Raw genomic sequence first — 24,056 nt, 5'->3', positions numbered from 1 at the left:
TGGCCTGGGCCTTGTACCCCTCACTACACGTGGTTAATGTAGGAGCCTTCTAAACGGAAACCAGAGCAGTAATTTAATTTAAACAATAATGGGAATGCAGTGGGGTTCTCTTCCAGATTTGGAATGAATCTTCCTTTGAAATGGGAAACAGAAGGCTTTCATATGCATGAGAGAATACAAGGCTGTCCAGAGGGTTGGTGTGGAGAGTCAGAGGGTGCCCACGTAGGCCTGCGTGTCCAACAGTTGAGCAAGCCCTCATGCAGCAGCTGAGGATGAGGTCTGGAGCTTGGGGGACTCTGGAATCCGGGTGTTATTCTCTTGGTTTGTAGCCGCAGTGGCTTGTGAGCTCTGAGCAATTGCCAGGGTGGGAGGGCCGCCCTTGCTTGGTCTCCTTTTTCTGTGAAATTCTAAATTGCCAGTTGGAAATGGCAGCAGGGAGAAAGCGGCGGGGCTGGTGCTAGCTGTGACAGGGTCCCTGAAGACCTAGTGATCAACTAAAAGCACTCCAAGTGCGTGCGTGCATGTGTGAGGGGCGTGGTACACACTGTGCCTCCTGCCTTTAAGTCCCTGCACAAAAGCAGCCCCTATGTGCTGTCCCTGTGAAGGTCCAGCTGACGGTGGATGTCCGCAGGGCCCGCAGGGCCTGCAGGGTCAGCCTGTGTCCTGAGCTTCCCTTTCCCACTCACGCTGCTAATGTAGGAAGCACAGCTTGTCCAGGTCCCCGTGAAGGTGGAGAACCATGTGCCCCGGGTTCCAGCAGAGGTGTTGCCGACGCCTCCCTGCTTGTCTCCTGGCCCTCCTCGTGCTGGAGAGGTTCTGTCAGCACAGGGTCTCAACTCCTCCCTGCAGCACCGAGTAAATGGTTCTGTGCTTCCTCGTGGACAGGGCACGGTGTGCCAGCCCTGCCCATGCCCTGGGCCGTGTGTGGGCCTCCGTCCCAGCCATCTCGGGGCCAGCGTGTTTGGGGGTGAGAGGGTCTACACCCAGTGTGGCACCTGCCACTAATGGAAGGGACAGGAAGTCACGGCAGGGGCCGGAGGAGGTCACCATGGGGAGGTCTGTATTTGGCCTGGCCCGGGAAGCAGGGTTACAGTGAGGCATGGTGGGAAGTATAGAGATTTTAGGAGACCATGTGACCCCAAGTTACCAGTCTAGCAGTAAATTTAGAGCAAGGTTGTCCCAAAATCTGACAGAACGGTCCTTACCCACGAATACAGCAGGAAGGCAGAGTAGAGCTGTCCTCAGGTCTTGGTACTTTTCTGATTTAGGAAGTAAACAAGGAGGTAGGCCTGCACCTGTGTGGACGGAGGAGGCCGTTGGAGGGGCCGCCCAGCAGGCTCCGGTTCGCCTTCTTCAACTCTGCGCTTGGATGCGGTCTCAGCACCCCGCGCAGAGCAGCAGACGGAAGGGGCCCGCCGAGGCCTGGGCCCCACTGCACATGTCTTGGAATTATTAAGCCCATAAAACGACATGGTCACATCTGCAACTGTTTAGCCGCTGAAACCGAGACGCGACTTCAAAGCCGCTGTGTTTCCAGACAGACGGGCCAGCGGAGCACCTGGAAGTTGAATTCCAGCCGCCGGCTGCAGCCACACCAGGTGGGGTCCCTCACCTAAGAAAACAGTGCTCCTCAGAGCCCCACGGGAGGGAGCACAGGGCGCCCCCACACCCCGACGCGCTGGTCTGCGCTGTAGCCGGGAGGAACGCGGCCTTTGTGCTTAACGACTCCCGGCCCCATGCTTCCTCTGCGCCGGGACATACGTCCCCCACGCCCCCCTGGCCTTGTGCCCTGTCAGCCCTCGCTGCACACATGGCCTCAAACACGACTGTCGGGCCAGCCAAGGCAAGGGCCTGGCCGGTCCACCCTGCAGCCCTATTCCTCCCTGCTTCTCTGCCCTGAACGCTCCCCACACGGGCCTCTGCTCCAGGCCTCCAGCCGCTCCTCCACCCGTCCCTCGGCGTCCAGCTGGGTCCTGGGGACAAGGCCCCAACCTGGGTCCCCAGGAGTTTGCTTGCGTTGCTCATGTTGCTCACATTCACCCTGCGGGACGCTGGGTCTCCTGCTTCACGTCTCACGGCTGGCCTGTGTGTGGCTGCCTGCCCCGGCCAGGCTACTCCGGCTACTCCCGCAGTGTTCTAGTGGCCTCGGCCAGCTGCAGCCCACACCCCAGGGGACCCAGGCTTTGGCCTGCACCCCGCAGCCTTCTGACCACCCAGACCCTCCCAGATGCTCCTGGCGGCTCTGCAGCTGAGGAGGGAGAGCCCGTGGACTCTCCACCTGAGGGCAGGGGAGGAAGACACGGAGCAGCATCTCAGCCAAAACTCAGGCCTTCCGCGGCCAGGGCGCCGATCGCCACGGCTCGGTGTCTCCTTTCTAGAAAAGGACTCTCGGTGACTAGAGCTCCCTGTGCCAGCTTGCCTTGGCGTGGTGAGGGCGTGTTCTCAGCCAGACAAGGACCCCAGGGAGGACCTTGGTCCCCAAGGGCCCGGGTTGACCAGCCGCCGCTTCCGGTGAGGGTCAGGATGAGGGAGACTCCGCCGGCAATGGGCAAGGCCAGAGCAGGCGTCAGCAAGCTCTCATCACTGGCCCTGGGGGCCTTGCCAGCCAAGGGCTCCTCCCGTGGGGGCGGGGGGGGCTTGGCCGGGCAGGCTTCCTCAGTGGTTTCTGGACAGGGCAGACCTGAGCAGCTGGCTGCGGAGGGGGTGAAGAGGGGACATGGCAGGAAGCCTGGCCAAGGGGAGGTGGAAGGGACGAGGGTCGGGGCAGGGTGTGTGCGGGCTCAGGTTTCCTGAGAGCGGAGCGGGAGAGGAGGGAGCCAGGGCTGCAGGGCACCGGCCGCGCCCCACTGCTGTGCTGTGCATGCAGGGCCAGGTAACGTCTGTGTGCGCCCAGCCCGGCCTGGCCTCTGCGTTCTAGGGATTCCGCTGCCCTGGGGGGCCGGGGGGGGGGGAGCTCATCCGGCCAGGGGCCCTGGGCAGGTTTTATAAGTTACAATTAAAGTTCTTGGCCCTTCTATGTAATTGAAGCAGTTAGATTAAAGAGTGTTTTATGAGTGCAGGGAACGTTTGGCTTTAAATCAACAGGCACAGAGACCTGAATTACTTTCCCCACAAATGCTCATTTCCTCCTCTTTGATCCGTCTGGCTCTCGAGACTTAGCACTTAGAAAGCTGAATGTTCTGGGGCTGGCGGGCTGTACTGCCTCCTGCTCCCTGGACACACTGCCCTGCGGGACCGGCTGCTGTGGGTTGACGCAGCCTTGTTTGGCTATAGCAGTCTAGATTTTTCTTGCAGAATTAGTTGTTTATTCCAGTCTTGGTTGGTTAAAGCAGCCATGGTTGGTTATCACAGCCTTGGTTATAGCAGCCTGATTAGCTTTTTTAGCCTTGATTGATCAAAGTAGTCTTGGTTATTGAAGCATTTGGAAATGTGTCCAGGAGACCAGGCTAGGGTCTGAGCAGATTTCTTTTCTTTTCTTTTTTTTCCTTTGCAGTGCTGAGGATTGAACCCAGTCCTCTTCTGTCTTGAATGCCCATATTCTCCCACCCACCCACCCACCCACCATCCATCCATCCATCCACCTACCCACCCACCCATCCATCCATCCACCCACCTACCCACCCACCCATCCACCCACCCACCCATCCATCCACCCACCCACCCATCCATCCACCCACCCACATACCCACCCACCCACCCACCCACCCACCCATCCATCCATCCATCCACCTACCCACCCACCCATCCATCCATCCATCCACCTACCCACCCACCCATCCACCCACCCACCCACCCATCCACCCACCCACCCATCCATCCACCCACCCACCCATCCATCCACCCACCTACCCACCCACCCATCCACCCACCCACCCATCCATACACCCACCCACCCACCCACCCATCCATCCATCCATCCACCTACTCACCCACCCATCCATCCATCCACCCACACACCTACCCACCCACCCACCCACCCATCCATCCATCCATCCACACACCCACCCACCCACCCACCCACCCATCCATCCATCCAATCCACACATCTACCCACCCACCCATCCATCTATCATCCATTCATTATACTCTGATCTGTAACCATGCCGAAGCCAGTGCTCAGGGCTGGCTCTTCCTTTCCCTGTGGCCTGTGCTGTGATCACCGCGTGTAGCCAGCTCGGGACTCCCATATGTCGGTTGTATCTCTGGTCTCACCAGGAGCTACGGCACCCTCCAGAGTCTGCGACTCCCAGCGCCTTTCTAGAAGCTGCTTCTCATTCAAGAGGGCTGCAGGGCTCCCACCAGGCCGAGGGGGTGCGGCGCTCCCAGGATGCGTCTGCAGTGTCCGCCTGGCTGTCTCCTGCTTGTGGCGCGGTGAGAGACACCAGCCATGCGGGATCCAGGCCTTCCGGCCATTGGCCTGAGCAGGGCCAAGCCTCAGAAGTGCTGTGTGCGCACGCTGTGCATAGACTCCCTTCCCTGCCCGCCGGCATGTCTGGGGCAAGCCAGCAGGACTTCTGAGGTGGGTGTGGAGTCCCAGCCAGCCCACCGGGCACCGGCAGCAGTGACCTTCCCTGCGGGCCTTGGACAGTGGCGCACCCTGTGATGGGCCAGGCGTCCGTCCGTGAATTGCAGTGTCTAGCCTGGCATGAGACCCACGAGCCATCCCGCCATGGAACCCCCGAGAGTCAGAGATTCCTCACACAAGAGGCCTCTGCTCTGCCTGGGGCAGGTGCCAAGGGCCTGGTCAGCCACTGTACAGTCAGAGAGGGAAGGAGGGCTTCGCTCCCCGGGTCCTGCGGCTGAACTCGGGGCCTGGCACTGTCCTTGGGCTTGTTTGCTCAAGCTAGCGCTGTGCTTTCTGAGCCACAACTCCACTTCCAGCTTGTTGTTTGGTGGATAATTGCAGATGAGCTTCATGGACTTTTCTGCCTGGGCTGGCTTTGAACCGAGATCCTCAAATCTCAGCTTCCTGAGTATCTAGGATTACAGGTGTGGGCCACCAACATCTGGCTGAGTGCTTTTTGATAGCTATATTCTCTTACTAAAATGGGCTCTGGCATGACCCTCCAAAAGGAATCCTGAGGCCAAACTCCACAAGCAACATTTTCCTGGTGGGTCCAACACACGGGGGCCTGGGACACGGGGTGCTGGACTGGGCTCTAGTGGCGGGGGGCGGGACCTCCCTCCTCCCAGGGGGCTCTGCCTGCTCTCACATTCCCGTTGCAACCGGGCTTTGGGGGGCCGGGGCACCTCCAAAGACGGTGGTGTGCGGCGGGAGTGTGGGTGGAGCGGCTGCGTGGAGGGCACTGTATCTTCATGAGGCTCTGTCCACCCCGAGGGACCCCTCTCCCTGCCCAGGGCATGGGAGCGTCCGGCATCCCGGCCCCCCTCAGGGGCACTCGGCTGCTGCCGAGTCTGGCTGTGGCTCCTCTCCCTCTCCCTCTCCCTCTCCCTCTCTCTCTCTTGTCTCTCCCTCTCTCCCTCTCCCTCCCCCTCCCTCCCCCTCTCTATCTCTCCCCCCCTCTCTCTCTCTTCCTCTCCTCTCCCCCCTCTCTCTCCCTCTCCCTCCCCCCTCTCTCTCACTCTCTCTCCCTCCCCCTCCCTCTCTCCCTCCTTCCCTCTCCCTCCATCCCTCCCTCCCCCTCTCTCACTGCACCTGAGTGTCTCCTGGTCTTCTTCCCAGCAGCCTGCAGAATAATTGGTCTGTCCATGTTTGTTGTTAATGTCTTCTTGCATTTCCTGCCAAGCCTCAGAAACAACAAGCTGGGGACACTTTCCTGGGTTTGAGAAGGGTCACATTTCCTCTGTGTCCTGCAAATACACAGAGCCCCTGGGTTGGTGCCCTGTGTCCAGTCAGTGAGAAACCAGGATGGTCAGGCATTGTCATGTCCTCCATGAGGGGCTGGGCAGTGTGTGGCCATCATCATGTCCTCCATGAGGGGCTGGGCAGTGTGTGGACATCATGTCCTCAGTGAGGGGCTGGGCAGTGTGTGGACATCATCATGTTCTCAATGAGGAGCTGGGCAGTGTGTGGACATCATGTCCTCAGTGAGGCGCTGGGCAGTGTGTGGACATCATCATGTCCTCAGTGAGGCGCTGGGCAGTGTGTGGACATCATCATGGTCTCAATGAGGGGCTGGGCAGTGTGTGGACATCATGTTCTCAGTGAGGAGCTGGGCAGTATGTGGACATCATGTTCTCAGTGAGGGGTTGGGCAGTGTGTGGACATCATGATCTCAATGAGGAGCTGGGCAGTGTGTGGCCATCATCATGGTCTCAATGAGGGGCTGGGCAGTGTGTGGACATCATCATGTTCTCAATGAGGGGCTGGGCAGTGTGTGGACATCATCATGGTCTCAATGAGGGGCTGGGCAGTGTATGGACATCATCATGGTCTCAATGAGGGGCTGGGCAGTGTGTGGACATCATCATGTTCTCAGTGAGGGGCTGGGCAGTGTGTGGACATCATGTCCTCCGTGAGGAGCTGGGAAGTGTGTGGATATCATGTTCTCAATGAGGGGCTGGGCAGTGTGTGGACATCATGTCCTCCATGAGGAGCTGGGCAGTGTGTGGACATCATGTTCTCAATGAGGGGCTGGGCAGTGTGTGGACATCATCATGGTCTCAATGAGGGGCTGGGCAGTGTGTGGACATCATCATGGTCTCAATGAGGGGCTGGGCAGTGTGTGGACATCATCATGGTCTCAATGAGGGGCTGGGCAGTGTGTGGACATCATCATGTTCTCAATGAGGGGCTGGGCAGTGTGTGGACATCATGGTCTCAATGAGGGGCTGGGCAGTGTGTGGACATCATCATGGTCTCAATGAGGGGCTGGGCAGTGTGTGGACATCATCATGTTCTCAATGAGGGGCTGGGCAGTGTGTGGACATCATGGTCTCAATGAGGGGCTGGGCAGTGTGTGGACATCATCATATTCTCAATGAGGAGCTGGGCAGTGTGTGGCCATCATCATGTTCTCCATGAGGGGCTGGGCAGTGTGTGGACATCATGTTCTCAATGAGGGGTTGGACAGTGTGTGGACATCATCATGTTCTCAATGAGAGGCTGGGCAGTGTGTGGACATCATCATGTTCTCAATGAGGAGCTGGGCAGTGTGTGGACATCATCATGTCCTCAGTGAGGGGCTGGGCAGTGTGTGGACATCATGTCCTCAGTGAGGGGCTGGGCAGTGTGTGGACATCATCATGTCCTCAGTGAGGGGCTGGGCAGTGTGTGGACATCATCATGGTCTCAATGAGGGGCTGGGCAGTGTGTGGACATCATGGTCTCAATGAGAGGCTGGGCAGTGTGTGGACATCATGTTCTCAGTCAGGGGCTGGGCAGTGTGTGGACATCATGTCCTCCATGAGGAGCTGGGCAGTGTGTGGACATCATGTCCTCAGTGAGGGGCTGGGCAGTGTGTGGACATCATGTTCTCAATGAGGGGCTGGGCAGTGTGTGGACATCATGTTCTCAGTGAGGGGCTGGGCAGTGTGTGGACATCATCATGTTCTCAATGAGGGGCTGGGCAGTGTGTGGACATCATGTCCTCAGTGAGGGGCTGGGCAGTGTGTGGACATCATCATGGTCTCAATGAGGGGCTGGGCAGTGTGTGGATATCATCACGTTCTCAATGAGGGGCTGGGCAGTGTGTGGACATCATGGTCTCAATGAGGGGCTGGGCAGTGTGTGGACATCATCATGGTCTCAATGAGGGGCTGGGCAGTGTGTGGACATCATCATGATCTCAGTGAGGGGCTGGGCAGTGTGTGGACATCATCATGGTCTCAATGAGTGGCTGGGCAGTGTGTGGACATCATCATGGTCTCAATGAGGGGCTGGGCAGTGTGTGGACATCATCATGATCTCAATGAGGGGCTGGGCAGTGTGTGGACATCATCATGATCTCAGTGAGGGGCTGGGCAGTGTGTAGATATCATGTTCTCAATGAGGGGCTGGGCAGTGTGTGGACATCATGGTCTCAATGAGGGGCTGGGCAGTGTGTGGACATCATCATGTCCTCAATGAGGGGCTGGGCAGTGTGTGGACATCATCATGATCTCAGTGAGGGGCTGGGCAGTGTGTGGACATCATCATGATCTCAATGAGGGGTTGGGTAGTGTGTGGACATCATGATCTCAATGAGGGGTTGGGCAGTGTGTGGACATCATGATCTCAATGAGGGGCTGGGCAGTGTGTGGACATCATGATCTCAATGAGGGGCTGGGCAGTGTGTGGACATCATGTCCTCAGTGAGGGGCTGGGCAGTGTGTGGACATCATGATCTCAATGAGGGGCTGGGCAGTGTGTGGCCATCATCATGTCCTCCATGAGGGGCTGGGCAGTGTGTGGACATCATGTCCTCAGTGAGGGGCTGGGCAGTGTGTGGACATCATCATGTTCTCAATGAGGAGCTGGGCAGTGTGTGGACATCATCATGTCCTCAGTGATGGGCTGGGCAGTGTGTGGACATCATCATGTCCTCAGTGAGGGGCTGGGCAGTGTGTGGACATCATGGTCTCAGTGAGGGGCTGGGCAGTGTGTGGACATCATCATGTTCTCAATGAGGGGCTGGGCAGTGTGTGGACATCATGTTCTCAGTCAGGGGCTGGGCAGTGTGTGTACATCATCATGTCCTCAGTGATGGGCTGGTCAGTGTGTGGACATCATGTCTTCAGTGAGGGGCTGGGCTCCACGTTCCCACCCCAGGCCCTTTGGCGGCAGACAGCACCCCTCGGCTCATTCTGTGCTCTTCTCCTACCCTTCGCCTCTGTGGGTTATTTATGAGAACCACGTGAGCTTCTGTGCTGCAGTTTCTTGGCTGAAGCATTGCTTGGATGTGTTTGAAGTGTTTCCCATTTTTCCATGACTTGACTTGAGGTCAGCTGTGGGCTGACGGGCGCCCCCTGGTGGTTGGTCCTGGAAGCTATGCCAGCCACACTGCTGCTCCGGCAGGTGCCCTGGGCTCCAGACACCAGGGGCACAGCGTTGGTGGGAAGTGCTGCAGGCTGGCCAGGGGTCAGAGGCCGGGCGGGCTCCAGGACTCTTGGCCTCTTGTGTTTAGGGCTGTGGCAGGGGAATGCTGCGTCTCAACCAGCAGTTATTGCCCGCAGTGACTGCCCGCCCCGATCACTGCACAGGGTGGTATTTCTGGTGTGAGTTCACACCACACCTGTCCGATGGTCACTCACGGCAATGTTCTCTGCAGGGGCTGCTCAGTGGGGACCCCAAGGAGGGGCCTTTTCGAGAGGAACAGGGGCCTCTAGGTGAGTGTGGCCTCCGTGGCTGCTCTTCCCGCACCGCCCAGGCCTCTCCTATGTGAGATGCACACCTCAGACGCTGTGCGAGGGTGAGCCATCCCAGGCTTCAGAGCGGTGCACGGTACCCGGCTCCTGAGGCCCTGCCCGGAGCAGGCTGCACAGCCCTCGATCAGAGGAGCAGGCAGAGCCGGCGTCCCTGCACATTCCAGGAGTGGCAGGGGAGCTGGCTTCTGTGCACAGACAGTTGTGAATTCTGAGCCAACACCTGGCTGGTGTGCCGGGGTCCCTGCAGTGTGGAGTGGTGCCCCCCGCGATACACTGCTGTGCATGTGGAATGAGCCGCTGCCGCCATGGCTGGCGCTCCAGGGCCCCTCCGGCCTCCTCCCGATCCTACTGCATGGAGCTCCTCCAGCAGGCCTGCTTGCCATCTGGGAACTTGGCTTGGGGCCCAGAGAACAAACAAGGCCCAGCACCGGGGGCTCCTTGCAGCAGGCAAGGCTGTCAGCTGACCACTACAGCCTTGCCCTGGGCCCCGGGGCGATGGCACTGGGTGCTGGGGCACAGAGGGGGAGGAAGCCCCGCGCAGGGCCTTCCCCCAACTCCCCCGCACCTCAGCCGCCCTAAGGACCTTTTGCTCCCTACAGGAGCGTGATTGGCACCAGGGAGCTGGCTGGAGGGGGCACCTGGCTGGGGTTGCCGGGAGGGGGTAAGGGCTCAGCAAGACCTCTCCCTGCTGACCCATGGGCACCTTGCTCAGAAGGGACACATTCCACCTGCCCAGCTGGAAGCAGCCAGAGGCTTGGCCAGGGCAGAAACCCAGACCTGCGTCCTCATACCCACGGGCACCAGGCCCACCCCCAACCTCTCATACCCTAGTGGCAGTGCCCCCCGAGAAGGCTGAGGGCCACAAGGGGTCAGGACAGCTCATCGGCACAGAGGACGGCGAGAAGACAGGGAGCTGTGAGGGTCCACAGGGACCAGGGGGGAAGAGCCTGAACATCGAGGTAAGGCTCTGCCTTCTGTTACCATATGGGCACATTCCTGGGTCCCCGGTGGGCGCCCGAGGCCCAGCCCCGCGTGGGTCCCCGGTGGGCGCCCGAGGCCCGGCCCCGCGTGGGTCCCCGTAGGCACTCAGGCCAGGCCCCGTGTGAGTCCCCAGTGGGCATCTGAGGCCTGGTCCTGCGTGGGTCCCCGGTGGGTGCCCAAGGCCTGGCCCCACGTGGGTTCTGGGTGCTTCCAGCCCATGGTTTCTGGTAGCTCAGCCAGTTCCAGGCATCACAGAGAAACTAAAGCTGAGTGGTAGTGCAGGGGTCACTCCAAAGTGGACTAAGTCTGTTTGTGCAACACTAAAATGTCTGAGGCACTTAAGGTCGATGTGCTCAGCCCCAAGAGTGTCAGCGAAGACTGCACGGAGTCCAGGGGCTTCTGGGAGCAGCACATCACCTCTGATGTTAAGTCTGGGTTCTGGACTGACAGCTGATGGTCCATGTGCAATGCATGCTGACCACTGTGAGTGGGGACACAGCTCACGGGCAGTGCTGACCACCGTGGGCAGGGACGCAGCCTACAGTAGGCAAACCCAGTCCAGGGCTTGGAGCTTGATGCCCACAAGGAGTGGTGCCATTAGGCTAGGGTGAGGTGAGTCTGGAGGTTCTGGCTGTGCCTTTAGATCCCTTTCCTGGCTGGAAGGGAGAGCCTACTCATATCCCATGGAAATTTCTGGTAGAAAGCCCTTTGGGGTTGTGGTCCCCTTGTCTGGTGAACGTGAAGACCCGGTGGTTGCAGGGCAGATTCCTGGCCCCTGGTCTGAGCGCCACTTCCCCACCCGACCCACCTGCCACCTGTAGGCCCTGCAGTGTGATGTCTCAGTGGAGGAAGACAACCGCCAAGAATGGACCTTCACGCTCTACGACTTTGACAACAGTGGGAAGGTCACCAGAGAGGTAACGTGGACATGTGCTGCAGACTGGCCACGGGAGGGGACTCAGGACGTGGCCTGTGGTATGTGCAAATCCAGCTGGTCCAAGAGAGGGATGAACAGATGGTGTGTGTGTCTCCAAGATGGAGAGACAGACCATGCTGGATGGAGAGGAGAAACTAGCTGGCATCTTTCGAGACAGGATAGGAGGTGGACATGGCAGGACCCACTGCAACTGGTCAATCAGCTGGAATTGGTGCCTTCAATACCTAGCTCCCGGGGCAGAGCCTAGTGTAATCTTGTTTCTGCAGCTGGGCCAGCCTGGTCCCCAGCGTGCCTCCATCCAGCAGGGCTGTGTGTCCAGAGTAACAAAGAAATGGAAGTAAATGCATGGCCACCACACACCAGCATGCAGGATGAGTGTGGCTGTGTGAGTCAACCAGACACCAGCATGCAGGATGAGTGTGGCTGCGAGTCAACCAGACACCAGCATGCGGGATGAGTGTGGCTGCGTGGAGTCGACCAGACACCAGCATGCGGGATGAGTGTGTCAACCAGACACCAGCATGCGGGATGAGTGTGTCAACCAGACACCAGCATGCGGGATGAGTGTGGCTGCGTGGAGTCGACCAGACACCAGCATGCGGGATGAGTGTGCCTGTGAGTCAACCAGACACCAGCATGCGGGATGAGTGTGCCTGTGAGTCAACCAGACACCAGCATGCGGGATGAGTGTGTCAACCAGACACCAGCATGCGGGACGAGTGTGGCTGCGTGAGTCAACCAGACACCAGCATGCGGGACGAGTGTGTCAACCAGACACCAGCATGCGGGACGAGTGTGGCTGCGTGAGTCAACCAGACACCAGCATGCGGGATGAGTGTGGCTGCGAGTCAACCAGACACCAGCATGCGGGATGAGTGTGGCTACGTGGAGTCGACCTGCTTGCACAGCCAGTTCTGACTCCTGTGGACATCAGCCTTGAAAATGAGACCTGTCCAGGCATCCAGTGCCAGCCAGGGGGTGGGACATGGGTGTGTAGTCTGGATGGAGCGTGAGTGGCACTGGGGGCAGGACAGCGGGGGACAGGGAGGGCAGGGCTCCTGAGGTCTGCTGTGTTGGTCCCAGGACATGTCCAGCCTGATGCACACTATCTACGAGGTTGTGGACGCCTCCATCAACCACTGCTCAGGCAGCAGCAAGACTCTCCGAGTGAAGCTGACGGTCAGCCCTGAACCCTCTAGCAAGAGGAAGGAGTGTCCTCCCAGCAGTCAAGGTGAGGGGGCCTGCGCCAAGGAGCACCCTGCTCAGTGCATGGTAGGCCTGGGTTTCCCAAGCACCATGTTCCAAAGACTGGGGCTTCAGCTGCCCCCCGGCCCTGATTCATGTACCATGCCCACCTGTGCTTCTCAGAGCTCACCTCTGAGCTCACTTCCCCATGCCAGGGCCAGCACCTTCATCCCTTATCCCCTGCCTCCTGCACCATCCCCGGGTCTTGTTTCCACAATTCCTCAAGCAACACACGACACCTGGAAGGGCACAGAACATGCAAGCGGGGCCCTGGATGGATGGATGGATGGATGGATGGATGGATGGATGATGGGTGGATGGATGGATGGATGGATGATGGGTGGATGGATGGGTGGATGGGTGGGTGGGTGGATGGTTGGATGATGGATGGATGGGTGGTTGGGTGGATGGATGGATGGATGGATGGATGATGGATGGATGATGGGTGGATGGATGGATGGATGGGTGGGTGGGTGGATGGATGGATGGATGGATGGATGGATGGATGGATGGATGGATGATGGGTGGATGGATGGATGGATGGATGATGGGTGGATGGATGGGTGGATGGGTGGGTGGGTGGATGGTTGGATGATGGATGGATGGGTGGTTGGGTGGATGGATGGATGGATGGATGGATGATGGATGGATGATGGGTGGATGGATGGATGGATGGGTGGGTGGGTGGATGGTTGGATGATGGATGGATGGGTGGTTGGGTAGATGGATGGATGGATGGATGATGGATGGATGGATGGATGGATGGATGGATGAATGATGGGTGGATGGATGGATGGGTGGGTGGGTGGATGGATGGATGGATGGATGGATGGGTGGGTGGGTGGATGGATGATGGGTGGATGGATGGATGGGTGGATGGATGGATGGATGGATGATGGGTGGATGGATGGATGGGTGGATGGATGGATGGATGATGGGTGGATGGATGGATGGATGATGGGTGGATGGATGGTTGGATGGGTGGGTGGGTGGATGGTTGGATGATGGATGGATGGGTGGTTGGGTGGATGGATGGATGGATGGATGATGGATGGATGGATGGATGGATGATGGGTGGATGGATGGATGGGTGGGTGGGTGGATGGATGGATGGATGGATGGGTGGGTGGGTGGGTGGATGGATGATGGGTGGATGAATGGATGGGTGGATGGATGGATGGATGGATGGGTGGGTGGGTGGGTGGATGGATGATGGGTGGATGGATGGATGGGTGGATGGATGGATGGATGGGTGGGTGGGTGGATGGATGATGGATGGATGGATGATGGGTGGATGGATGGATGGTTAGATGATGGATGGATGGGTGGATGGGTGGTTGGGTGGATGGTGGATGGTTGGGTGGGTGGATAGACGGGCATATAGTTGGATGGATGGTGGATGGATGGATGGTTGGGTGGATGGTGGATGGGTGGGTGGGTGGTTGGATGATGGATGGATGGATGGGGTGGTTGGGTGGATGGTTAGATGATGGATGGATGGGTGGTTAGGTGGATGGATGGATGGTTGAGTGGATGGTGGATGGGTGGGTGGGTGGTTGGATGATGGACGGATGGGTGGGTGGGTGGATGGTTGGATGATGGATGGATGGATGGGTGGTTGGGTGGATGGATGGATGGTTGGGTGGATGGTGGATGGGTGGGTGGGTGGTTGGATGATGGATGGATGGGTGGTTGGGTGGATGGTTAGATGATGGATGGGTGGTGGGTGCATGGTGGATGGATGGGTGGGTGGATGGATGGGCATATAGTTGGATGGATGGTGGATGGATGGATGCATTAGTCATGAATGTGGTGGCCATGCTATCTACCAGGGGCAAACATCTGAGGAATGGGTGTGTATTTAGGTCAGCCTTAGCAAGAGAATAAAGTCATGTCTTACACGTACATATCCTCCTACACCACATATAAATACTTGCACACAAGGGGATGGGAAGGGGAAACAAAGGAGGAGGCAACAATGCTTGATAAGAAATGCATTCATTACCTTGCCCATGTAATTGTAACCCCTCTGTACGGTATTTTCACAATAAAAAAAAATACTTGCACACACACCATGCATATACTTGTGCGTGTGCGCACATGCACACGCATGCACACACGTGCACGCGCGTGCACACACACACACACACATAAAGCGGGTGCTGGTAGCTCATGTCTGTAATCCTAGCTACTCTGAATAGCTAGGCCAGCCCAGACAGAGAAGTCCACCAGGATCTATCTCCAAAATAACCTTTGGAAGGCCCAGATGGAGGCATGGCTCACATGGCGGAGCACCAGCTGAGCAAGCCAGCCAGGCATGAGATCCTGAGTTCAAACTCCAGTGCTGGAAAAATAAATGTGTGGATGAGTAAATTATGAAGACATGAGGATGAATGAAAACGCGAGTGGGCAGGTCAATGGTGTCTAGAGGAGGGTGGCAGGGCAAGAGAACAAAGGCAGGAGGAGGGACTGGATGAGGATCGGTTCAACGAGTGCTCAGGGAGTGGACGCATGGGGGGCAGAGGGGGCAGGCAGTGGGTGGGTGGCTCCATGGGCTGGGAGGTAGGTGGGCCTCGTGTTCACGGGTACCAGTGAGGCTGGCGGGGACACCACCTTTTCAGACCAGGAGCCCCCGCGCAGCAGGACCGAGAGTAACATCGCAGATGACCCGAGGGTGGCCGACAGGAGACTGTCCTACCACTGCAGGTAGGGCGGTGCCGGGCGGCCTGGCCAGGCAGGCGCTGCAGGCTGCCGGGAGGCCTGGGCAGCGCTGAACGCCAGGCCTGTCAGAGGACAGGGAGGCTTTGGTTGGCTGGAGCCACCACCTGAGTGTGCTCCTCCTACTGGGTGGCTTCGTCCCCGGCCCTGGAGGGGGCCGCGGGGCTGCAGGCTGGTCACCGTTGGCCACGGGCCTTGCTGTGGCTGACACACAGCCGCGTGCTCCTCTCCGGCTCTCCCGGGCAGGGAGTGCCATCCACGCCTCTGGCCACCATCCACTCGAGGCTGCTCCTGGTCAGGCCCCACCTCTGTCCCACGCAGGAGGCCCAACGCAGACTCGCAGCCCTGCTCCATGCGGGGACCCTACTGCGTGGACGAGAACACGGAGCGGAGGAACCACTACCTGGACCTTGCCGGAATCGAGAACTACACATCCAGGTTTGGTCCCGGTGGGTATCCGTCTTCACTCACCACTGCCCTGGTGCTGCCGGCTGGTGCACCGCAGCAGGGTCCGGGCACCGTCCTCCCCTCCCAAGTCCCCTCCGTCCCCCAAGTGGGCCCAAGCCTCACCTCCTGTCCACTGAGGCCTCGAGGTGGGGCCCTGCTAGGGTCCACTCGGGAAGCCCGGCCAGGGCACTGACAGGCTGGGGGGGGGGGGTGCCCACCCCGCCTCCGAGGCCCCGAGGCCCAAGGCCTAGGAGCAGAGCCCGCCTCTGATGAAGACAGGAATACCACGCCAGAAGGGGGGTGGCGGCCCCAGATCCCAGTCCCCCACTGGGAGGCTGTCACAGGGCAAGACCCCAGAGGAGCAGCAGAGAAGGGCTACCCCAGGAACCCCACGGGACAGGTCCAAGGCGGCTGTGCCCTCTTCTGGGGTGGTAGCCAGTCTCCAGACAGAGCCGCCCCCCAGTCCAGGGCAGGTCCAGGGCTAGGCTGGGCCCTCCCTGGAGTGCACTGGGGTGTGGACATTTGATGAAGCCTGTGGCCGCCAGGCAGCCTCGGACGAGGACACGCTGGTGCAGACCCCACTGGGGCCTTGGTGCGCCCATCTTTAGGAAAAGCCCCGGAAGGCCTGACTCCAGCCCCGTGTGCCGCCACAGGGTCCCCTCCGGAGCGAGCCCGACAGGAGCACCACAGCAGGGCCGCGCACCCCCAGGGCAGGTGCCGCCCCCAGGAGCCGGGCGCGCACAGCGGGCCGCAGCGCAGGTCACAGGTGCTGGCTGACCACACGGCGCCCGCTGCTGAGCCTGCCCTCCGGGGCCCGAAGGGGCTGGAAAAGCAGTTCCCCAGGTCCCCCAAGGGTGGCGGGAAGCCCCCCGGGGGGCCAGGCAGCAGCAAGGCTGGGAGAGCCCCCAGCCACTGCCTGGCAGCCGCTGCCCCACCCCAAACTGTGCAGGACGGCCCCCACCTCCCCCCACCCCCGCCCCCGCCCCACGGCCAGAAGCGGTACCGGCAAAAGGCCAGGGAAGGCCACTCTCCACTCAAGACCACGCACGGCCAGCCCGCCCTGGGGGAGCACGAGGTGGTGCGGGACCTGCCGCCCGTGCTGGGCCCCGAGGGCTGCGTGTTGCCCGTGACCCAGCGGCACGAGCACCACCACCACCACGAGCATCACCACCACCACCACCACCACCACTTCCACCCATCCTAGCCGAGTGCTGGGGTCCCGGCCGAGGACCGTGGGCCCCAGGGAGGGGTCCAGAGCGGGGACTCGGCACCAGGAGACAGGCCGGGCCCCTCCAGGACCCGCCCACCAGTGTCCCTCACCACGCCGACACCAGCACACCGGCCGCCCCGTAGTCATCTCAAGCTATTCTGTGTAACTACTCAAAGCAGCGGGAACTCAGAGCACATTCTAACTGCTTTCCCCTGTGATTCCAGACTCTGCGGGGCTCTCCCCAGATGCAGCTGGCGTCAGCACAGCACTAACCTCTGGGAGCCTGGGGTTGGGCCGGACAAAGAAAGAGCAAAGCTCTGTGGAGGCTGTTCCCATAGTAACCAACACGACCTTACGTTTCTCCTCCTAGAAAGGGGAAAGGGTGGAGAGGGGGCCGCGTGTCCTTGGCCTGCCAAGGCCCCAGCGCACAAGGGTGGCAGCAAGTGCAAGCACAGCGCAGCAGCCCTCATCACGGTGCCCGGCCACGCAAGCCGGGCAGACGCGGTCTGAACCCCAGACACCAGAGCTGTCTTGTGCGACACGGTCCCATGTGGCCCTGTGCAGGAGACGGCGGCGCAGAGCAGCAGGCCCGACTGGCTGGCAGGGGCCAGGGGTGGCCCCCTAGGAGGTGAAGGTTCACATAGTTCGTGTCTCTATACTGGCCTATTGAGTCATTCCTAAGGACAAATGGGTGGCCGACTGGGGGCTGAGACAAGCGCCTTGTGTAGTAAGAACAGGTGCATTTTATCATATGCTGCACCCTGCATTAACCCACTTTCCAAAGAGCCACAGTGAATTCGCTTACACAAGTGGCGACAGGTGTGGTCAGCGGGCGGCCATTGCTGAGAAAGCGCATGCTGAGGAATGTCTGCCTCTACTTCCACTTACAGAGAACACCAATGCACACACACAAGCACACACCTTCACTGCACTGTACCACATACTCCAAGGAAACTAAAGAGGCAAAACCTCAGGAGCAGTGCACGTGGCCGTGGCTCTGCGCCCTGCACCGCGTGGCCGAGGGCTCTGCGCCCTGCACCGCGTGGCCATGGCTCTGGGCCCTGCACCGCGTGGCCGAGGGCTCTGCGACCTGCACCGCGTGGCCGCGGGCTCTGCGCCCTGCACCGCGTGGCCGCGGGCTCTGCGCCCTGCACCGCGTGGCCGCGGGCTCTGCGCCCTGCACCGCGTGGCCAAGGGCTCTGCGCCCTGCACCGCGTGGCCGAGGGCTCTGCGCCCTGCACCGCGTGGCCGTGGGCTCTGCGCCCTGCACCGCGTGGCCGTGGGCTCTGCGCCCTGCACCGCGTGGCCGAGGGCTCTGGGCCCTGCACCGCGTGGCCGTGGGCTCTGGGCCCTGCACCGCGTGGCTGTGGCTCTGCGCCCTGCACCGCGTGGCCGAGGGCTCTGCGCCCTGCACCGCGTGGCCGAGGGCTCTGCGCCCTGCACCGCGTGGCCGAGGGCTCTGGGCCCTGCACCGCGTGGCCGAGGGCTCTGCGCCCTGCACCGCGTGGCCGTGGCTCTGCGCCCTGCACCGCGTGGCCGTGGCTCTGCGCCCTGCACCGCGTGGCCGTGGGCTCTGCACCCTGCACCGCGTGGCCATGGCTCTGCGCCCTGCACCGCGTGGCCGAGGGCTCTGCGCCCTGCACCGCGTGGCCGTGGGCTCTGCGCCCTGCACCGCGTGGCCGTGGGCTCTGCGCCCTGCACCGCGTGGCCATGGCTCTGCGCCCTGCACCGCGTGGCCGAGGGCTCTGCGCCCTGCACCGCGTGGCCGCGGGCTCTGGGCCCTGCACCGCGTGGCCGAGGGCTCTGCGCCCTGCACCGCGTGGCCGTGGGCTCTGGGCCCTGCACCGCGTGGCCGTGGGCTCTGGGCCCTGCACCGCGTGGCCGTGGGCTCTGCGCCCTGCACCGCGTGGCCGCGGGCTCTGGGCCCTGCACCGCGTGGCCGAGGGCTCTGCGCCCTGCACCGCGTGGCCGAGGGCTCTGGGCCCTGCACCGCGTGGCCGAGGGCTCTGCGCCCTGCACCGCGTGGCCGAGGGCTCTGCGCCCTGCACCGCGTGGCCGAGGGCTCTGGGCCCTCCACCGCGTGGCCGAGGGCTCTGGGCCAGGCTCATCCAGGGCAGCTCGCCTCGCCTGTCCTCACCAGCAGGGCCACAGCCGTGGCCGGGGCTGGCTGGTCAGCCTGCAGGAGGCCAGGAAGGGGATGCGACATGCATTTTCTCTAGTTGTTTTTAACTTCACAGTAGGAGAGTCCGAGTCCTCAGACACTGCAATTTCAGAACTTTATTCTACTAACAAAATCATACAAAGAACCTAAAAATTAAAAAACAAAAACCAAAACCACCATGGATTCACTTCTGCATGGCTCTAGTTACCGGGATCACGGAGTCTGTCGGGGAGGAGGAGGCCAGGCACAGAGGAGGCCCGCACCTCGGCAGACCTCTAGTGGGTGAAGACTGGGGACCTGAGCGGCGCTCCGCCACCTGGGGTCTGTTTCCGGCACTGGCCAAGGTGCCCTTCCCGTCCCCCCTCCCCCCAGGATGGGGCACTCAGGACCTGTGGTCGGGGGCGGGGATCTGCTTTAATTCAGACCTAAGTGGGAAGGAGCAAGGAGTCCCAGGACTGGCTAGGCCACAGTGGCATGCTGAGCCTCTCAGAGCCCAGGTCACCCCTAGGGGCCTCTGCCCCGCCCCAAGCTCCACAGGCAGCACTGACTCTTGGAAAACCAGATACCCAAGCGCCTGGACATAGGCAGCCCTTCATGGACCACATACCCCCACCAGGGTGCTTTAAATAAATATGCCACAGAGAAGGGGAGGCACGGTTACTGCCACAACCCACAGCTCAGGAACAGAACACGAGCTACAAAGCAAGGCTGGAGGGTAAAGTGCAAATCTTGTGTCAGGTCCTTGAGCGCAGAGAGCTCGGCCTCCCTGCCATGCCAGGCCTGAGCTGGGCACGGACGCAGGGCCTCAGGCCTGGAGGGTGCCCGGGCTGAGCTGTCTCCATGAAGCCTGGGGTAGAGGGCCGTGCCACCCCGTGTGGGCAGGCCCGGTGTGAGCGTCGCTCTCAGGGCTGCTGCGTCTGCGGTGGGGGCTGTGGGGGCATTACAACACTTTCTGCCTGTGGCTCCCAGTGCACTCTGGCTGTGACCCACCAGTGCTTTAGAAATGAAGTGGCTGCGTTCCCACAAAAAGGAACACCCTGGCGTCCTACGTGCCTGACGTGTGGCCATTCTCCCCTGAAACATGAGGCTGCCCTCCAGCTGGCTTGGCCCACAGCCTTCCAGTGGAGTGTGGAGAGGGTGTGCTCCATGTGGACCGCGTGCTGAGTGGGGTGAGGGGTGGCAGCCCCTGGTGCTCTGCCCGGCCTAGAGGCGATGGAGAAGCCTGCACGGCGGTGCCTGGCATTCAGCCTGGAGCTTTCCCGTGAAGCAGGGCACAGGGCAGAAGTAAAATGTGACTAACACGGGACTGGACCGGGCTGCTACGGACGGGCGACCCTGGAGTCCGGGGTGAAGTCTGGGAAGGACCCGTTCCCCAGGGGCTAGGCAGGAACCTCCGTTTTGCCCTAGACGACTAAGTTTGCAGGGACTGCTAGTCCGTGCCTGCCTCTCACACTGCTGGGAGCACGTTCTACCAGTAGGAAGCCAGCACCACTTGGCGGCACGCTGGCCGGCGGCAGGTCTGGGGAAGCAGCCCGGCCCGCACCGGCGTGGCACCCTGGCGAGTCGGCCTGCCTCCAGGCTGCTGGCACTGTCCTTGGCATCGTCAGGCATTAGGAGTAGATGGTGATGACCTCCCGGCCACCGCCTCTGACCAGGAGCACCCTGTTCAGCCCCTCAGTCAGGACCTCAAGGAACTCCATATCTGCGGGCAGAATTAAGGCCACACAACCTCGCCCAGCTGCACGGAGACAACGCTACTTGTAACACAGCTTCGGTCCAAGTGGTCCGGGCATCAGAGAGAGACAGACACGTGGGGCTGGGAGTTGTAGGGGACCCCAGGAAGGAGGAGGTCCTGGAAGGGGAGCAAGGACAGACACCAACCCAAATCCTGTCAGCAGACCAGACAGAGCAGGCGCGAGGGACCCTGCACATGCAGCCGGCCCACAAGGGCGCCTCAGGCAAGAAACCCGGAGGAGACGTCTCGCTCCGCTGCCCAGGCCCTGTGAGCACCCAGCAGGACACCCCCTCTGCCGAGGCCCGTGGAGCCGCCCCTCAAGCCTAGGCCCAGGCTCTCATGAAGGGCACCTCAGGACTGCCCTGGTGTGCACAGAGGAGGGTCCCCACCCCAGCTCCAGAACACAGGCTGACACCAGGCTGGGAACTGCCTGGCTCCTGTCCCCTCAACCTACCCACCACGGACAGGGAGGGGCTGAGCTCTTCCTGGAGCAGGGAGAGGGTGCACCAGACCCACCGCGCCATTTGGGAATTCTGTATGGCTGAGCATGGCGTGAGTCATAAGTATTCAAGCAGCTCGTGGAGGGATAGAAGGTTCTCCTCCAGCCTGCCCTGCTGGACAGTCTGTGACCCTGTTCCCCACCCAGCATCCACTTCCTCCCTCAAAGCCTGCTTTCCCTCCTATATCCACAGCACCTCCTCCTGCAGCCGGAGCACTGACCACCAACACGAGTCAAGCTTGTCCAGGGCCGGTGCTCCAGAGCCCAGGCCGCACTTCCTGGCCGGCACCGGCTCCAGTGCAGGAAGGGACCCAATTCCCACAGCTCCTGGTCTGCTCCAGGATCCTGGTCTGCCAACTGCAGGGGCCAGGCTCCGCTCCTCCCATCCCCACCTTCCCGTGCCTGGGGCGGAGGGTGAGGAGTAGAAGCGAGCCATAGCGCCTCGCCCCACCTCAAGTCACCTGACCTCATGTGGACAGGAGGAACAAGCCCCGAGCCCCCACATCCTAATGCAGAGAGGCGCCCAGCAGCACCCTCCTACCACCAACCCCCTCCACGAGCAGCTCTGCACAAAGGATACAGTTCTCATCGCCCTGCCGGTTTTTGGGGGGCCCTGGCATGTTCAGCAGGACCAGCTGGGCATCCTGGGACTTGCTGAGTACGACCCCGTTGAGCCTCACAGCCGTGTGCATCCTCCGGACGTTGGACTGATCCCTGCGGGAGGGGTGGCGGTGGTGGGCGGGCGAGGCCTTGGGCCAGCCTGACCTGCCCACCATGCTCGCAAGCGTGAGAGAAGGCCAAGGTCACAGGAAAGCACATCCACTAGACACACCTACAAACTGGGCCTGCAGAGTGCAAGGCACCGTCAGCTAGACACACCTACACACTGGGCCTGCAGAGTGCAAGGCACCGTCGGCTAGACACACCTGCACACTGGGCCTGCAGAGTGCAAGACACCGTCGGCTAGACACACCTTCACACTGGGCCTGCAGAGTGCAAGGCACCGTCAGCTAGACACACCTGCACACTGGGCCTGCGGAGTGCAAGGCACCGTCAGCTAGACACACCTGCACACTGGGCCTGCAGAGTGCAAGACACCGTCAGCTAGACACACCTGCACACTGGGCCTGCGGAGTGCAAGGCACCGTCAGCTAGACACACCTGCACACTGGGCCTGTGGAGTGCAAGGCACCGTCAGCTAGACACACACAGCAAAGGGTACTTGCAGAGCTACAAAGCAGCTGTCAAAGGGCAGACGCAGAGTGAGTCACAGCAGCCACAGGGCGAGGGGGCATGGGCATCCCTTCCTGACCCGGTGAAGCACTGTGTGAGCCTCCACACAGGACTGTGTCTGGAGATTCAGGCCTGGAAAGGAGCTTGGAAGCTCTACCTGGCCCCGGGGTCACAGAGACCTGGACTTGGTGTACATGCCTGAAGCCAGCTAAGTTCCCTCTGCTCCTATGCGTGGCAGCCTCAATGCTCCTGCACCTGACGGGAGCTGGGGGCCAGGTCTGCAGCCTGTGGAGCAGCATCCCTACTGACCTACACTGTGCTCTGCAGCCCGTGGAGCAGCGTCCCTACTGACCTACACTGTGCTCTGCAGCCCACAGAGCAGCGTCCCTGCTGACCTACACTGTGTGCTCTGCAGCCCACAGAGCACCGTCCCTGCTGACCTACACTGTGTGCTCTGCAGCCTGTGGAGCAGCGTCCCTGCTGACCTACACTGTGTGCTCTGCAGCCCACAGAGCAGCGTCCCTGCTGACCTACACTGTGTGCTCTGCAGCCTGTGGAGCAGCGTCCCTGCTGACCTACACTGTGTGCTCTGCAGCCTGTGGAGCAGCGTCCCTGCTGACCTACACTGTGTGCTCTGCAGCCTGTGGAGCAGCGTCCCTGCTGACCTACACTGTGTGCTCTGCAGCCTGTGGAGCAGCGTCCCTGCTGACCTACACTGTGTGCTCTGCAGCCCACAGAGCAGTGTCCCTGCTGACCTACACTGTGTGCTCTGCAGCCCACAGAGCAGCGTCCCTGCTGCCCTACACTGTGTGCTCTGCAGCCCACAGAGCAGCGTCCCTGCTGCCCTACACTGTGTGCTCTGCAGCCCACAGAGCAGCGTCCCTGCTGACCTACACTGTGTGCTCTGCAGCCCGTGGAGCAGCGTCCCTGCTGACCTACACTGTGTGCTCTGCAGCCTGTGGAGCAGCGTCCCTGCTGACCTACACTGTGTGCTCTGCAGCCCACGTAGCAGCGTCCCTGCTGACCTACACTGTGTGCTCTGCAGCCTACAGAGCAGCGTCCCTGCTGACCTACACTGTGTGCTCTGCAGCCTATGGAGCAGCGTCCCTGCTGACCTACACTGTGTGCTCTGCAGCCTGTGGAGCAGCGTCCCTGCTGACCTACACTGTGTGCTCTGCAGCCCGTGGAGCAGCGTCCCTGCTGACCTACACTGTGTGCTCTGCAGCCCGTGGAGCAGCGTCCCTGCTGACCTACACTGTGTGCTCTGCAGCCCACAGAGCAGCGTCCCTGCTGACCTACACTGTGTGCTCTGCAGTCCACAGAGCAGCGTCCCTGCTGACCTACACTGTGTGCTCTGCAGCCCACAGAGCAGCGTCCCTGCTGACCTACACTGTGTGCTCTGCAGCCTGTGGAGCAGCGTCCCTGCTGACCTACACTGTGTGCTCTGCAGCCTGTGGAGCAGCGTCCCTGCTGACCTACACTGTGTGCTCTGCAGCCTGTGGAGCAGCGTCCCTGCTGACCTACACTGTGTGCTCTGCAGCCTGTGGAGCAGCGTCCCTGCTGACCTACACTGTGTCCTCTGCA

At 60.9% G+C, this 24,056-nt stretch overlaps 2 protein-coding genes across 4 annotated transcripts in view; one reads left to right on the top strand and one right to left on the bottom strand.

The window, feature by feature from the left end:
* Nucleotides 1-16,838, top strand: part of Nkd2 (NKD inhibitor of WNT signaling pathway 2) — a 20,639-nt gene extending 3,801 nt beyond the window's left edge. Inside the window, exons 2-10 of the mRNA XM_042695252.1 lie at nucleotides 1,495-1,598; nucleotides 4,216-4,371; nucleotides 9,210-9,267; nucleotides 10,138-10,265; nucleotides 11,109-11,204; nucleotides 12,308-12,455; nucleotides 15,091-15,175; nucleotides 15,509-15,636; nucleotides 16,288-16,838. Coding sequence (XP_042551186.1) covers nucleotides 1,495-1,598; nucleotides 4,216-4,371; nucleotides 9,210-9,267; nucleotides 10,138-10,265; nucleotides 11,109-11,204; nucleotides 12,308-12,455; nucleotides 15,091-15,175; nucleotides 15,509-15,636; nucleotides 16,288-16,838 — 1,454 coding nt within the window. The remainder of the gene's footprint in view (nucleotides 1-1,494; nucleotides 1,599-4,215; nucleotides 4,372-9,209; nucleotides 9,268-10,137; nucleotides 10,266-11,108; nucleotides 11,205-12,307; nucleotides 12,456-15,090; nucleotides 15,176-15,508; nucleotides 15,637-16,287) is intronic.
* Nucleotides 16,839-19,101: 2,263 nt separating this feature from the next.
* Nucleotides 19,102-24,056, bottom strand: part of Slc12a7 (solute carrier family 12 member 7) — a 128,362-nt gene continuing 123,407 nt past the window's right edge. For all 3 annotated transcript variants that reach the window (XM_042695176.1, XM_042695177.1, XM_042695178.1), the window contains 2 exons: nucleotides 21,820-21,953; nucleotides 19,102-20,707 (listed from right to left, as the gene is read on the bottom strand). In XM_042695176.1, coding sequence (XP_042551110.1) covers nucleotides 20,616-20,707; nucleotides 21,820-21,953 — 226 coding nt within the window. In that variant the 3' untranslated portion in view covers nucleotides 19,102-20,615. The remainder of the gene's footprint in view (nucleotides 20,708-21,819; nucleotides 21,954-24,056) is intronic.

The sequence above is a fragment of the Dipodomys spectabilis genome, unplaced genomic scaffold (assembly GCF_019054845.1).
Source record: "Dipodomys spectabilis isolate Male_0828 unplaced genomic scaffold, ASM1905484v1 ptg000179l, whole genome shotgun sequence".
NCBI classification, from domain to species: domain Eukaryota; kingdom Metazoa; phylum Chordata; class Mammalia; order Rodentia; family Heteromyidae; genus Dipodomys; species Dipodomys spectabilis.
Note: the sequence above shows the minus strand (reverse complement) of the source record. Positions and strands in the feature narration are given on the sequence as shown.